This window comes from Pelodiscus sinensis, chromosome 6 (assembly GCF_049634645.1).
Source record: "Pelodiscus sinensis isolate JC-2024 chromosome 6, ASM4963464v1, whole genome shotgun sequence".
Classification (NCBI taxonomy): Eukaryota; Metazoa; Chordata; order Testudines; family Trionychidae; genus Pelodiscus; species Pelodiscus sinensis.
The window spans coordinates 101,290,729-101,307,207 of NC_134716.1; the positions used below are offsets into that span (position 1 = coordinate 101,290,729).

At 40.7% G+C, this 16,479-nt stretch overlaps 1 protein-coding gene across 1 annotated transcript in view; it reads left to right on the forward strand.

The window, feature by feature from the left end:
- The window catches only part of FGF10 (fibroblast growth factor 10), an 88,238-nt gene extending 72,083 nt beyond the window's left edge, over positions 1–16,155 (forward strand). Inside the window, 2 exon segments of the mRNA NM_001286925.1 lie at positions 7,906–8,009; positions 15,431–16,155. Coding sequence (NP_001273854.1) covers positions 7,906–8,009; positions 15,431–15,628 — 302 coding nt within the window. The 3' untranslated portion in view covers positions 15,629–16,155.
- The last annotated feature ends 324 nt before the right edge of the window (positions 16,156–16,479 follow it).

Sequence of the window (16,479 nt, forward strand, 5' to 3'; positions counted from 1 at the left end):
ACCCATAAAGGAGGGCACAAAGATTTTTTTGCTTTCCAAATTCCTGCAAGACATAAAATTGAATTAAGCAACTACTGAGATTCCCCAAAATAGTTTCCACTTTACATATTTTGTAGAAATTAAAAGACTAGGCCATTAAAATGCTAGGCCATTAAAATGCCAGTCTGTTTATCTGCCATGCTGAAGTATATTGTTCTTGTGGAATATAAACCTTCTCCATCATATACAGCCTGATCCTGCAAGCCCAGGGTAGTTTCTTTATGTATTATTTATATCATAGTAGCACTTGCAAGTCATGAACCAGAAGTCCATTGTGCTGGGCATTATAATACATGGAATGGTGGCTGACCTCAATGGGAAGTTAACTCATAATGTATTTTGCCAGATGCTTAACATATTTTGCCACAAATATTTCTCTTTTCAGTTTCAAAAAAAGTTATTTCAATTAGATGGTGAAAGAACTTTAAATGCAATTTTGGAATGTTCTACTGCAGGGTTGGGGAACCTCAGGGCCAGGGACTGGATGCAGCCCCCAGCTTGCCTAGATCTGACCCCTGAGGCTCAGGACTCCCTCAGTATCGGGAAGCCTGGAATGGTGCTACAGCCTTTCCACCATAAGGCTGGAGCACACAAAATCTACTAACCTGGGGCCCCCAAGTCTCTGCTGTGGAGGAGAATGTGAGGAGTGTCTTTCTTCTTCTCAGTCAGGGGCCATGTCAGTGAGCGTTTGTTTTGGATTTTTTTGCTTCTCACTTGTGTGTGGCCCCTGACTGATTTTTCTGTGGGTCAGTGGCCCCCAACCCCCAAAAGGTTCCCCATCCCTGTTCTACTGTTCTGCTTCTTTCTTACCTGGGCCAGCTTATGATGTAAGTGTATGCAGGTGTTTTTATATTTTTATCAAAATATAAAAATCCATTCCAACTCATCCATTTAATGGTTTATATCCATTCCAGCTCATCATTTCTGAAAGTCAGTATGTTTGTGACCAATGTCGAAAAAACTGGTGGTGGCATCTAAATTTTATTATGCCTCTTGTGGTGTCACAGAATAGGTGGGAAGACTCCGTTGCCTTAAATGGACTTCCATCAGAGCCCTGGGACAACTTACATTACTAAGAGGCTATAAATTAGTCCAAATAGTCTAGGAGAGAGGCAGTGTGCACTAGTAGAGCCAAATTCTCTACAGACCTGGTGTACAGCTCTGTTTAAGTTTCCAGGGTTGCATGGGGGGAGGAAGAGGCAGGAGTAAGCACAGAATTTGGTTGATATTACCCACCTGAGAGTAAATTGAGAGCATAGGATTCATTTAAAATGTGAACCTCCACTGATGTCTTCAGAAAGACACCAGAGGTGAGAAATTAAGACATTATAATTTAGGATATAAATAATGTTTTTTTAATCCACACTTCCAAGTATTTAAATCATACTTACTGAGAATAAATTCAGTAGCAATGGTAACGAGAACAAAGTGACAATAGTTCAGAAGAACCCAATCACATTTTAGGCAAGCGTTACTGGGTACAGTCAAATTAATTCCAGTGCAATAACATAGAGCTAGTTTCAGCTTTCTCAATGAGGATATAATGTAGCAGGAGAGTGTGACCACAGTTTACTAGAAAAATCTGTTGTATTTGATATTATACTGAGTATGGTTCATTGCACTGTATGGATTAAAGTATTCCATCAAAGTACAATATATTTATGCATCATTCAACTGCAAAACAGGACTGGCTAATTCAATTTCATTTTTGAACTTGAGTAACATACTATCCTGTTCCAAACTGCACTTGAAAATTTCACAAATATGCTATGCTGAAAAGTGATACTACATTAGTCAATAGAATGATATTTTATTTTAACATGTTGCAATCTTTACAAGTATAATATGACAAAATATAATTCAGTTTAATCAATATTGCCATAAAGTTTATTAATGAAATCCTTTGAAATGCTAACAGTTGTTAGAAATCTATCCAACTTGGTTTTAATGCGACCACACTAGGAATTACAGCAAATTAAAATTTCCTTATAAATAAAAATCTGTGTTCTTCCCAGCACTGTCAGGCATGGAAAGAGAAAAAACATATAAATCACACAGAAAAAGAGAACACCTTGCAGGGCATGGAGTATTCACCCCACCAAGGAATTGCCATCTATAGTCACTCCACTTAGTGATGCTTGCTTTTGAGCTGAAGTACTTTGAGGGAAGAGGATGGCCAACAGGGGGATGAAACTCAAGAGCAGCCATTCTTCATAGAATGCTACTGTAGGAAATCCAAAGACAAACTCTGAAGCTGTCTGGGCGGGACTGGTGAATGTGGCAATAAATCTCAAAGTTGTGAAAGACCACATCTTCAGCTGGTATAAATTACCTTAACTCCACTAAAATCAATGGGATTACACTTGTTTTGACTGTCTGCGGATTTGGCCCTAATTAAGTCATTCTCAAAACTCTGTGGTTAGAAAATAAATATTATTGCCCCATCCCATAGGCAGGGAATCTAGGCTACTGAAAGATTAAATGACTCAATGTGGCCCTCACTGTAATTTGGTAGCAGAGCTAGAATTAGGATTGAGGAGCTCCTCACTCTTTGTCCTGACCTCTTCCCTTTGGCTCTGCTGCCTAGAAGTACATCTAGAGTACAATAGAGTTAAGCCATGTTTACACCATGAGCACTAGAGTAGCACAGGCTAATCCTGTAATTAAGACAGACTAGAGAAGAAGAAGGGTTTTTCCATTACTTTAAGAACATCCCTGAAGGATGGCAGCTAGGTAGATGGATTCATTCTTCCATTGACATAGCTGCATCTATACGCATGGTTAGGTTCACATAGCTATATCAGTTAGGAGTGTAGATTTTTCACATTCATGAGTGCTGCAGCCTTGTCAGTTTAAATTTTAAGCATAGACCATGCCTTGAGTTAACACCTCTCATTAGCCTCGCTTGAGGGGAGTGGCAAAACAGAAAACAATACTAATGATTGGGTTGCTAGCACAGAGTAGCTACATCCTCATTCCATCACCATCTCAAACATCAACAGCATCCTGATAGGCCAGCTAGCTGGAGTTTAAAATACCACCTAATTCAAGCTAGAGATTTGTCTGTGTGGCAGGGAATCTAGTTGGGGTAACACTCAAATTATACATCAAGCAAACAGTCCCTAATGCCTGTATGTGTTGACCGAGATATCATAAGGTTTCTCTGATCTGACTGACTATGTTATTTCCTGACTGGAGCTAGTTCCCCCAGCTTCCCAAGGCCCCCCTACTGTTACTGGTTTTGCAGTCCTTGAAACTTAAAGAGCTGAGTTCTGGATATTATCATAAACTTCTCTCCCTACTCCTCACTGTCTGTGGATCTGCACCACTCTTTATTGCACCTTCACTCAGTGGTTATTCAAACTGTGTTTTTAGGTCCTCACTGGAGATTAGCATAGACCTCAGTAGATAACCAGGCACATCTCACCATAATGGAGTTCTTTTGATTACAGAAATAAGTGAATATGATGACAATGTATCTTATTGAAGATGAGAATATGAATTCACGGGTCTTACGGTAGAAGGAAAGAGCTGTTTCAAAGTTTCAATTAATGTGGATCACTTCAATCGTTCATGTCTCTTAGGATTTATATTTTATTATAGATATAGAATTGAGTCACACATACCTGTTATCTTAATAAATGTGTAATAAGAGATTTGACAAACAGAGTAATTTAAATAAACAAAAGTAATCCTTTGGGCTCTGTTTTAACTCTCAGCATGGGCAAGACATAAAAGTTGGAAAACTGCTCATTCAGCTTTCTGCTTTAAAATGGCCCTTTGTTTTCAAAGGGAAAATGAAGGGCCATTGTTTCCTCCTTGTGGCTATTGTTTAAGTCAATTAGACTTTTGTGCAGGCAGGGTCAGTAAGATCAGGCTAGTTGTGGGAAGCTGTTATTATAGGTTGAACCTCTCTAGTCCAGCATCCTCGGACTGGACCAGTGCTGAACCAAAGAATTTGCTGAAATACAGGAAGTCACTATTATCTATATAAGAACACAAGAACGGCCATACTGAGTCAGACCAAAGGTCCATGTCTGCCAACAGTGGTCAATACCCGATACTCCGGAGGGAGGGAACACAACAGGTAATCATCACATAATCCCTCTCCTGTCATCCATTCCAGACAAACAGAGGCTAGGGACACCATTCCTACCCATCCTGGCTAATAGCCATTGATGGAGCTAACCTCTGTGAATCTATCTAGAACTTTCTTGATCCCTGTTAAAGTCCTTGGGTGTGTCTACATAGCAGGGCTTAATTCAAAATAAGCTGTGCAAAATGAGCAACGTCAATTGCGTAGCTCATTTCAAAATAGCTTATTTTGAAATTGGGAGCATCTGCACAGCATTTAGTTTGAAATAGAGCACTCGTCCTCTGACTTCCCTTACTCCTCGTACAATGAAGGTTACAGGAGTTGGAGTATGAAGTCCACCAGCTTGACAGTATTTCGACATTATTTTGAAATAACTGCCTGTTGCGTAGACGCAGACTAAGTTATTTCAAAATAACGCTAGTGGTTTCAAAATAATGTTGCTGTGCAGACGTACTCCCAGTCTTCACAACAGTCTCCAACAAGGAGTTTCACAGGTTGACTGTGAGCTGAGTAAAGAAAAACTTCCTTTTGTTTGTTTTAAAGCCGCTATTAATTTCATTTGTGACCCCTAGTTCTTATATTGTGGGAATACATAAATAACTTTTCCTTTATCACTTTTTCCACACCAGTCATGACTTTATAGACCTCTTTCACACATTCCCCCCCACCTTAGTCTCCTCTTTTCTAAGCAGAAAAGTCCAAGTCTTCTTAATCTCTCTTCATATGGGACCCATTCCAAAACCCTAATCATTTTTGTTGCCCTTTTCTGAACCTTTTCCAATGCCAATTTTTTTTTTAGATGAAGCCACCACATCTGTACACAGTATTGGAGATATGGGCATACCATGGTTTTATATAGAAGCAATAGGATATTCTCTGTCTTATTGTCTATCCCTTTTTTAAATGATTCCTAACATTCTATTTGCTTTTTTGACCGCTGCTGCACACTGCGTGGATGTTTTCAGAGAACTATCCACAATGACTCCAAAATCTCTAACCTTGAGTAGTTGTAGCTAAATTAGTTCCATCACATTGTATGTACAGTTGGGATTCTTTTTTTCCAATGTACATTACTTTACATTTGTCAGTATTAAATTTCATTTGCCATTTTGTTGTCCAATCACTTAGTTTGGTGAGATCTTTTTGAAGCTCTTCAGTCTACTTTAGTCTTAAGTATATTGACCAATTTGGTATCATCTGCAAATTTTGCCACCTCATTTTCTCTAGATCATTTATAAATAAGTTGAATAGGACTGGTCCCAGGACAGACCCTTGGGGGAAGCCACTAGCTACCTCTCTACTCTGAAAACTTATCATTTATTCCTACCCTCTGTTTCCAGTCTTTTAACCAGTTATCAATCCATGATAGGACCTTCCCTCTTATCTCATGACAACTTACTTTACTTAAGAGCCTTTGGTGATGGATTTTGTCAAAGGCTTTCTGGAAATCTAAGTAAACTATATCCACTGGATCCCCCTTGTCCACATGTTTGCTGATCTCCTAAAAGAACTCTAGTAGATTAGCAAGGCATGGCTTCCCTTTACAGAAAGCATGTTGACTTTCCCCCAACAAATTATGTTCCTCTGTGTGTCTGACAATTTTATTCTTTACTATAGTTTCTACTAATTTGCTCGGTACTGACGTTATACTTACCCACCTGTAATTGTCAGCATCACCTCTAGAGCCCTTTTTAAAGCATTACCAACTCTTCCAATACTTACTGGGCTCTTAGAATACATTTAGAGGTAAATGAGACCTAAATAATAGCACAGAACACTGGCACCAAGGACTGGTGGCTGAAAACAACCTTTATGGGACCCTGGGAACGTTGGCCACACCCATTATATGTGACCATCCAGCTAACTAAATTGATGCTGGACCACAGATGTTGCTGGACCAGAGAGTGCTGGACTAGAGAGGTTCAACCTGTATTATAAAACCCAACTCCTAACAGATCAAAGGAAAGCTTCCATTCACTTCAGTGGCTGCTGGATGCACCAGTGAAGCCACTTATTCTTCAGTAAGAAAAAGCAATCCATAAAATTGACTGGAAACATGTTTTTCTTTATTTTTGGTAAATATTAATTACCACACCAGCTTGTTCATCATTAAAAATTACCTGATAGCTCTGTCACACATAGATTCACAATGCTTATAATATGCATTACCCAAACAACAGATTTCTTCCCAAAGCCCTCCATGCTAGAGATAGAATTCCTTTACTACAAACCAAAAAACATTGCTGCAAGTTTCCAAGCATCACACCACCAATGTCCCTACACTAAGAGCTTAATGGGCTAACTCAGTCTCCACTTACAATGGGCTTTTTCCTGTATATAGTGTAATTATCAAAGAAAGACCCAGGAATGGATATTCCTCACATAAGGTCTTCACCATAAGTCCCACTTCGGTCCAAGGTAAACTAGATTCTAGAGTACTAATGTCCTCACTGAATTCCAAGTTATGTTGTTTTCTCCCCTAATTGTGATTATAATATGGAATTTTTAGATGAGTGGGAAAACAAATGGATTCCCCAGCCCCTTCCACCTCTTATTTCTGAAAGCACTTGCATCCTGGAACACGATTTATCACAGGTGTGAAGGGAAATTGTTGTGAGCCCATTGCTTCAAATGTTGGCAGCTCATCACTGTAGAAAACTTGCTGAAACCCAGTTCCAACTAAATTTGCTCCTAAGATTGCTTAGCCAGTATAGAAGGCCTATGATTTGTTTTTCCTAAAATTTCCCACCATTGCTACCACTCACACAATTTCTCTGGTAGTATCAACTTGGTGAGGAATGGTATAAGCAGGCCACTATTTTAACATGTTGTACAGATCTGTTCTGTTTATACGTTGGGGAGAATGGTTTGGTTACACCAACACTGGCTGCATAAACCATGTCAGAAACCTTAACCTGAATTTAAATATGATTTCTAAACAAGATATTAATACCAATATGGACATGGACAGTTTTAGTGTCATCTTCATACCCACTGAGCTGCCACTGACACTGCAGGATGATTTTTTGTTTGGTTGGTTTTTGTTGTTGATGTTTTGTCTAAAATTAGCAGGAACCACTAATATCACTGATGGTGCAATGACTTGTTGCACCCTGTATCCCATTACTGGTCCCTTGAGCCATTCAGTATCCCAGAAAGCTTATTTGAACAAAACAATGCTAACCACATTTATTACAAACAGGGCACAGTATTTCTCTGTTATCCTAAAATAATGTGGACTAATAATGTGGTTAGTCTTACTGTATCCCAGAATGCCAACATACATTTCCCAAAACTGATCAGTGCAGCTGAGAGATTTAGTTTATCTAAATGTCCTATGAGGAATAAATAGTTTATCACTCTTTTTGAAGATTGGGGTTAAATCTGACATTTTATTGACATGTGCTATAGATTTAATTTAATGCTGTGGTTCAGATCTCTCTTCTGATAAATTGTAGTGAAATCTGTGCTAAGAGTGAAGCTGTTTAAGTATTTTATGGGGGGGTTAAATGCAGGGTTAGCAAAGGAAACATGATAATTGAAACAATGTTTGGGTATTCTCATGCAGTGATTTGGAGAGGAATGTTGCTAACGCTTGTTGGCCAGTTGGTTCAGAATATTAACTGGATTTTAGCATGATTTGAAGGGATTTATTTTAAATTTGATATCCTTTTTCTGCAACAGGCAGATCTCTTTCTTTAAAGACTTTCCTTAAATGTCTTTGAGCTAAGCCTCTTATTTATTTATTTTGTTTTATTTTTGTATTTTAGGCATATTGGAGATAACATCTGTGGAAATTGGAGTTGTGGCTGTTAAATCCATTAACAGCAACTATTATTTAGCCATGAATAAGAAAGGAAAAGTCTATGGCTCTGTAAGTATGTTGCTTTTGTTCTTAAATGGACTGCAGGATTCATAACCACAGATCCCACACGTGCACACTGACCAGCTTCGTTAGCTGTAGTTTTCTAGTAGAGCTTCAATGAGTTGCTCATGAAAATGTTAGGCTCATAAACCAGCTCCTACCCCTGTAATCTCATTGTTGTTAGTTCATTAGGCTAATGTCTGGCAGTGACTGCTGGCATTTGTCAGGGAAATTACCTGTGTTGGTAAGGGAGTTTTCCCACTGTAATCAATATAGCATGGAAACTACAGACAATTTAGGGAGAGTCTAAAATAATTTAAAATATTAATGGTATTTTATTTTTTCATGTCCATGGTGTAATCCTGTTTGTCAATAATTGGGGGGGGAATACTTTGAAACACCATAAACAGGGGGGGTTAGATGACGGATCAGCAGCTTAGCATTTAAAGGCTATACCCCAGCTCTTGAGTGCACAGTTAGCTTCACTGGCTTTAAAGGAGTCATGATGATGATCACTCAAGAGTACAGTAGTGAGAGGAATAATCACACCCTCAGAAACATAAGCAAATTTTGGTTAATCAGAGTTAGGTACACATATATTTACCTAGAAAAGATAGAATATGTGTTTGTGGAGTATGTGAATTATCACCAATCGTTTTCACAGAATGAACATAATGTAACCCATAAATGGCTGCACTAAGCTCATGTTAACACACATACCAAGTCTACCTATAGGCTACGTCTACATTACATGCTTCTTGCGCAAGAAGCCTTTTGTGCAAGAGTTTTTGCATAAAAACTTCTTGCGCAAGAGCACATCCACACCTCAAAGCACATTGCAAAATCCATGTGCTTTTGCGCAAGAGAGCGTCCATACTGCATGGATGCTCTTACGTAAGAAAGCTCTGATGGCCATTCACAGAATGGCCATTAAAGCACCTGTGCGTTTTCCCACAGGGGTTTCTTGTACAAGAAACCTTTCTGGAGTGTGCACACTTGCCTTCTTGTGCAATAGCTGTAGTGCTAAAAGCAGTTATGCCTCAGAAAAGGAGGTTTACCTACAGCAGAAAAGCACTCTGTTCTGCCGTTTAACTGCCCATTTAATTGTGCAAGAGCTCATTTAAAGTATAGACGCTCCACAGGTTTTTGCGCAAAAACAACTGCTTTTCGCCAAAACCTTGTCGTGTAGTCGTAGCCGAGGGCTGTGTCTAGACTGGCAAGCTTTTCCGCAAAAGCAGCTGCTTTTGCAGAAAAACTTGCCAGCTATCTACACTGGCCACTTGAATTTCTGCAAGAACACTGACAATCTCATATAAGAAATCAGTGCTTCTTGTGGAAATACTATGCTGCTCCCATTCAGGCAAAAGTCCTTTTGCGCAAAGCTTTTGCACAAAAGGGCCAGTGTAGACAGCTCAGATTTGTTTTGCGCAAAAAAGCCCCGCCATTTTCGTGATCGATCGGGGCTTTTTTGGGGAAAAGCGTGTCTAGATTGGCACGGACGCTTTTCCACAATAAGTGCTTTTGCGAAAAGCGTCTGTGCCAACCTAGATGCTCTTTTCCGCAAATGCTTTTAACAGAAAACTTTTCCATTACAAGCATTTGCGGAAAATCATGCCAGTCTAGACGTAGCCATAGTGCATATGTCAGGACCCTAGTCACAAATTCTAGTCTTCAACCCAGGCCCAGTGGGTTCTCAGAAAGCAGTAACGGTCATCACATTGCATCAACTCATCGAATTACTTGAGAATTCAGACTTGGGTAGGCGAATTTCCAGGGTTCCTCAGTCAGCTAGATCCCTGAGGGTATGTCTACACTACAAAGTTAGTTCGAACTAACTTTAATAGGCGCTACACTATCACTCCGCTAGTTCGAATTTAATTTGAACTAGCGGAGCGCTTAGTTCGAACTAGGAAAACCTCATTTTACGAGGATTAAGCCTAGTTCAAACTAGCTAGTTCGAATTAAGGGGTGTGTAGCCCCTTAATTTGAACTAGTGGGAGGCTAGCCCTCCCCAGGTTTCCCTGGTGGCCACTCTGGCCAACACCAGGGAAACTCGTCTGCCTCCCTCCCGGCCCCGGACCTCTTAAAGGGGCACGGGCTGGCTACGGTGCCCGTGACAGGTGCAAGCCTGCCAGCACCCAGCCAGCAGACCCTGCACCTGGCACAGATCGAGCCACCCACCTGATGCCCCCCAGCCCTCTCCCTCTTCCCGGGACCAGGCTGGCGGCTCCCGGGAGCTTGCCCGGGACCGCAAGAGGCGGGCACCTGCCTGGGCTAGTGCGGACATCATGGACCTTGTCCACGACCTCCACACTAGGCACAGGAAAGTGGCCGGCTAGGGCAGGAGAGCTGCCAGCCTGGCCACCCAGGAGCAGGTTTGCATGAAAATCAAGGTGGTCCACTGAGACCCCTGACCCTGAGCCCTGAGCTTACAATGGCCGTCCTGGGTCAGACCAAAGGTCCATCTAGCCCAGTAGCCTGTCTGCCGACAGCGGCCAACCCTAGGGACTCTGGAGGGGATGGACCGAAGACAGTGACCAAGCCATTTGTCTCGTGCCATCCCTCTCCAGCCTTCCACAAACCTTGGGCTGGGACACCACTCCTACCCCCTGGCTAATACCACTCCATGGACCCAACCTCCATGACTTGATCTCACTTCCCTTTAAACTCTGTTCTAGTTCTAGCCTTCACAGCCTCCTACAGCAAGGAGTTCCACATGTTGACTCTTTGCTTTGTGAAGAACAACTTTCTGTTATTAGTTTGAAGCCTGCTACCCATTCCTTTCCTTTGGTGTCCTCTAGTCCTTCTTTATGGGAACTAATGAAGAACTTTTCTGTATGCACCCTCTCCACCCAACTCCTGCTTTTAGAGACCTCTATCCTGTCCCCCCTCCATCTCCTCTTTTCTAAGCTGAAAAGTCCCAGTCTCTTTAGCCTCTCTTCATATGGGACCTGTTCCCAACCCCTGATCATTTTAGTTGCCCTCCCCTCTCCCACCCTCTCTCTTCCCCTCTCCCACCTCCTTTTCCCAGTCTCCCCCAGTTTTGTTCAATAAAGACAGATTCCATTTTTGAACACAATTGTCCTTTATTTTGTACATCAAGAAGAGGGGCTAGGGAAGGGTAAGTGGAAGGAGGTGAGGGAGGAATGGGGTACGCACCCCCAATGGGGAGGACTGGGCTGGCTCTGCAGGCTTCTGGGGATGGAAGCTCTCCTGCAGCCCCCCAATTGCCCCCTCTCCCCAGATGGCAGCCTGCGGCAAGTGCAGCCGGTCTGATGGCCGAGTGCTGTGATGTGCCCAGTGTGGGTACTCCGGGCAATCCTAGCCAGGACTGCTTTGCAAGCGGGGCACCCCTGAGAACTGTCTGTCCGGGGTGGGGGTCGGGACGCTTTAAGCACAGCCCTCGGCTAGCCTGAGACAGCATCTCCACGCTCTAAGTCTTCCTCTGATGCCCTGCCGGCACTGCTTCCGGCCATCCTTAAGCCTGGTTCAGGGTCCACTTAATGTGGACATGCTAGTTCGAATTAGCAAAACGCTAATTTGAACTAGTTTTTTAGTCTGGATCCGTTAGTTCGAATTAGCTTAGTTCAAATTAACTAATTCGAACTAAGTTAGTTCGAATTAACGTTGTAGTGTAGACGTACCCTGAGTAACTATATGATCTTGACCTTGATTAGCTGGTGATCATATATAAACTTCCTGTTTCCTTTCTGGATTTGTCTAAGCAATAGGCTATTGGCACCTAGTTGCTTCTTGGACTGTGCTTGACCCGGCCTTGCTGCCTCATCTGATTCCTTCATCTACCTCGCATGGATTGGAACTTGGACCTTTTACATCAACTCTAATCTGGAATACACTTTGACCTGCTTGGGCACTGGCCATGTGTTAGATCATCCCTGACAGGTGTTTGTCTAACCTGCTCTTAAAAAAGTCTACAGTGATGGAGATTCCATCAGCCTCTCTGGCTGTGTCTACATTGGCCCCTATTCCATAATAGGGATGCCAATGTAGCACTTTGGAATAGGCAAATCCGCGGGGGATATTTGCATTTTCATGGCTGCCACTTTTTTCCAGCTTGTAGATAAGCCAGAGAAAAGCGCCAGTCTGGATGCAATCCTCCAGAAAATAAGCTCTTTTCCGGAGGATCTCTTGAGAGTGAAAGTAGGAATAAGAGATCCTCCGGAAAAGAGCTTATTTTCCAGAGGATTGCGTCCAGACTGGCGCTTTTCTCCGGCTTATCTACAAGCCGGAAAAAAGCGGCAGCCATGAAAATGCAAATCCCATGGGGGATATTTAAATCCCCCACGGATTTGCCTATTCCCAAGTGCTACATTAGCATCCCTATTACAGAATAGGGGCCAATATAGACGTAGCCTCTAGGTTTAATCATCCTGAAATGTAGGAAGTTTTTCCTATTGTCCAACTTAAATTTCGATGTTGAAATTTAAGCCATTGCTTCTCATCCTATTATCAAAAGTTACGGAGAAGAATTTTTCTGTCTCCTCCTTGTAACAACCTTTTAGGTATTTGAAAGCTGTAATCATGTTCCCTCTCAGTCTTCCCTTTTCCAGACTAAACAAATCCAGTTCTTTAAATCTTCCCTCATAGGTCACATTTTCTAGACCTTTAATCATTTTTGTAGCTCTTCTCTGGACTTTTTCCAATTCTCCACTTCTTTTCTGAAATATGTGATGCCCAGAATTTGACACAATACTCCTTTTTAGGCCTAATCACCACAGAGTAGAGCAGAAGAATTACTTCTCATGCCTTGTTTACAACACTTCTGCTATTTCAATAGCTTTGAGGTTCTGGGCCTCTCTCCCAGAAAGTTCTACTTGCCAAAAATCATAATGGTCACTATAAAGTTCTGAGTTGGAGATCCGATAATCCATTATCCAGTATTGACAGGGGACTATCAACTTTTTTTTTCTTTTTCTTTTCTTCCCTAGCCGAAGTCCTTTGCAATATTGGTACTATTAAGTCACAAAATTGCCTAATAGAAAAAATATTTAATGATATTTTGAGGTTTCCCAAAATGCATACAAAATATTTTTAAAACACTCTGAAACATTTCCATAAAATGTGAGCAGAATATATGCAGGTAAAGCATGATGCTGGCATTTGTTTAGAGTGGCCTACATAATTTACTAATGGGCTTAATGTCCAAACTTGTGCCAGTAAAATTTCTATGCCACCTGATTCTATCATGTAGTCTATTTATATCTTCTGTGAAGTGGGATGAAAGTTTGGATTAGAATAGAACTCTGTATCAGGGAAAACAGAAGTCAAATTAATTATTTTTTATCGAAAATCTGTCAGCTGTTTGATTGGTATTTTGCAGCTAGTATGAGCATGCTACCTCCCCACTTCTCTTGTGGAAAAGGATTGTGGAGTTTATTCTCTGTTTTACTATACACTGGCCAATAATGAAAGGAGCTCAACAAACAGCAAACTAAAGCCCTAAGTGTGGTGCCTAAAACCGTGGGCTGCTATGAGCCTCTGTGTCAAGAAGAATCCGCCAGGAAGCACAGGACTCACCAAGTTTTCATAGGAGCTTTGTCACAGTAGGAATTACAGAACTATATACTGCTTTGTGTCTTACTGAACATTTCAATGTGCAGGGTTTCAAATGACCTACTTGTAAAAGACTTCCAATTTGTATTTAAGTGGCTTTATTGAAATGGCTTCCTTTTTTCCAATGTGGAAGCTATTTGTCTATTAAAGACATTTCTGTCATCACTCCTGAAAAGCAGATCTGTGTATGGTAAATATTACAGAAACAATTAGCCCCCCCATGACAACATACATGCCTTTTATGTTTTACATCCTCTCCAATCAAACTGATACCACTTTTCTTGAAAAATGGAAAACATTCATCCTTTGCAGCATGTATAAAAAAGTTTGTTAGGTTCACTGTGAGAATTCTTACAATATGGATAGTGGGCCAGGCACTGAAGTCTTTCAGGGCCTGATCCTCATTCATGCTAAGGCCCTTTATACTATTCCGTCATGTTAAAGGTGCCTCCCATCCAGTTTAAGCTCCATTTACACTGACAGAATGATTTATACCCACCTAAAATCTCCCTTTGAATGACACAGTGGTGTGAATGCACTTTAGTTAAAATGAGCTTAAAGTTTATCATTTAATGATTCATTTAACCTATGTTACCAATAACCTGGATCAAGCAACTGCAATGATTGCATTTGTTTAGACATGCAACATGGAGGATTGGGCCAAAAGAAATCTGATGAGGTTCAACAAGGAAAAGTGCAGAGTCCTACACTTAGGATGAAAGAATCCCAAGCATTATTACAGGCTGGGGACTGACTGGCTAAGCAGTAGTTCTGCAGGAAAGGGCCCAGGGATTAGAGTAGATGAGAAGTTGGCTATGAGTCAAAAGTGTGACCTTGCTGCAAAAAGACTAACGGCACAGTAGGAGCACTGCCAACAGATTGAAGGAAATGATTATTCCCCTCTCTTCAGCACTGGTGAGGCTATATCTGGAGTACTGAATTCAGCTTTGGGTCCCCACTACAGAAAGAATCTTGCCAAATTGGAGAGTCCAGTGGAGGACAACAAAAATTATTAGGGGACTGGAGCACATGACATATGAAGAGAAACTGAGGGAATTGAGCTTATTTTGTCTGAAGAGAATAATGAGGGGGAATATGATAATACCCTTGAACTACCTGAAGGGGGATTCCAAAGAGGAAGGAGCCAGGCTATTCTCAGAGGTGGCAGATGACAGAACAAGAAGCAATGGTCTCAAGTTGCAGTGCGGGAGATCTAGGTTGGATATTAGGAAAAACTCTTTCACTAGGAGGCTGGTGAAGCACTGGAATGGGTTACCTAAGGAGGTGGTGGAATCTCCATCCTTAGAAGTTTTCAAAGTCCAAATTTGACAAAGCCATGGCTGTCATATGGAATAATTTAGTTGGGATTGGTCCTGCTTTGAGAAGGGGGTTGGACCAGATGACCTCCTGAGGTCTCTTCCAACCCTAATCTTCTATGATTCTTCTCTGGTGAATGAGTCCATGAATGCTACACAGGGAATGAGTCCATGGAAGCTACACAGGGAAACCTTATAACTAAGAAACTACTGGAGGATTGCTGACATGTTCCTTCCCAGAGATAGCTGCATTTCACCAGTGGGTGAATTATATATTTTTATTACTATATATAATTATTTATTGACCAATTGGTTACATTTTTGTTCTGTACCCTAAGTGATGTGTTATGTGCACACAGTTAAATATTTCAATAAGCAAATTGTATAATTTTATAATAATCATCTAGATTATGTAGAAAAGTTGCAAAACACCTTGGAATTCTTCAGGATATTGTTTTATATTATTTTATCCTTCATATACTGTACTGTTTAAAAGTCTCTGTGTTCTGAACTTTCTTATTCATTTTTCTCTTTTAACAGAAAGAGTTTAACAGTGATTGTAAATTGAAGGAAAGAATAGAAGAAAATGGATACAACACATATGCATCCTTAAATTGGAAACACAATGGAAGACAAATGTTTGTGGCCTTGAATGGAAGAGGTGCTACAAAGAGAGGACAGAAAACAAGGAGGAAAAACACCTCCGCTCACTTTCTTCCAATGGTAGTAATGTCATAGATGGAGGAACTGTTTTATTGATGCAGTTGGACCAAAGGCTCTTTTGTCAAGGATACTTGGTAATCCTCTTGAAGAGAAAAAAGGCAAAGAAACAGTGCAGACGTCTGCTTGTTTGAAAAGGGAGAGAAGCCTTTGAAGGTTTTGTGCTCATTGCTGGCACATGAAGGACTTGTAATTAGTTCTGTGTCATATCTTATAATCAAGATACAAGCTGGATCAAATGGGATGGGAACTATTCCCAGTGTGAATAATGTTTTTTTTTATCTCTGCGACAGAACTTGCAGGACGTGAGACAATCTGTTGAATGATCTTCGGGGAAAGTTATTTATGGAATACTAACTCATATCAAAGACCTTCATTGCTCATTCAAGCCTAATGAGCCAATGAACAGTTAGACACACAAGCATTTACTGGAAGCACTTGGGTCATATGCACAAATAAAGAAGTTTCTGGAACAGTCTCATGGAAGAATGGATAGGATTAAGAAATATAAGCATATTAGCATTAAACTGTTCTAACATAATGAATAGTATGGTTCCTTGTATATTCTAATTTCATACCTTCTTATTTCTCTCTAAATTATTTATTTAATAGGATGTTAAATATCTTTTTGTTTTTGTTTTAAATGATTTCCTCAGTTGCTTCCTTATTTTTTCCCTTTCTTCAACTTTTCTCTCAGAGGTTGATAGAGTAAACTTTCAAAGCTTCACTGACAGCCTGAGAATAGGAAACATGTCTGTAAGTTAAAGTTAGCATTGCAGTGAATATGTTAAATCTGTTTTCTTCTAAACTGTTTTGCACTTAAGCAAAAACAAAAACAAAAAAACAACAAACAAACTTCAAGAAATACT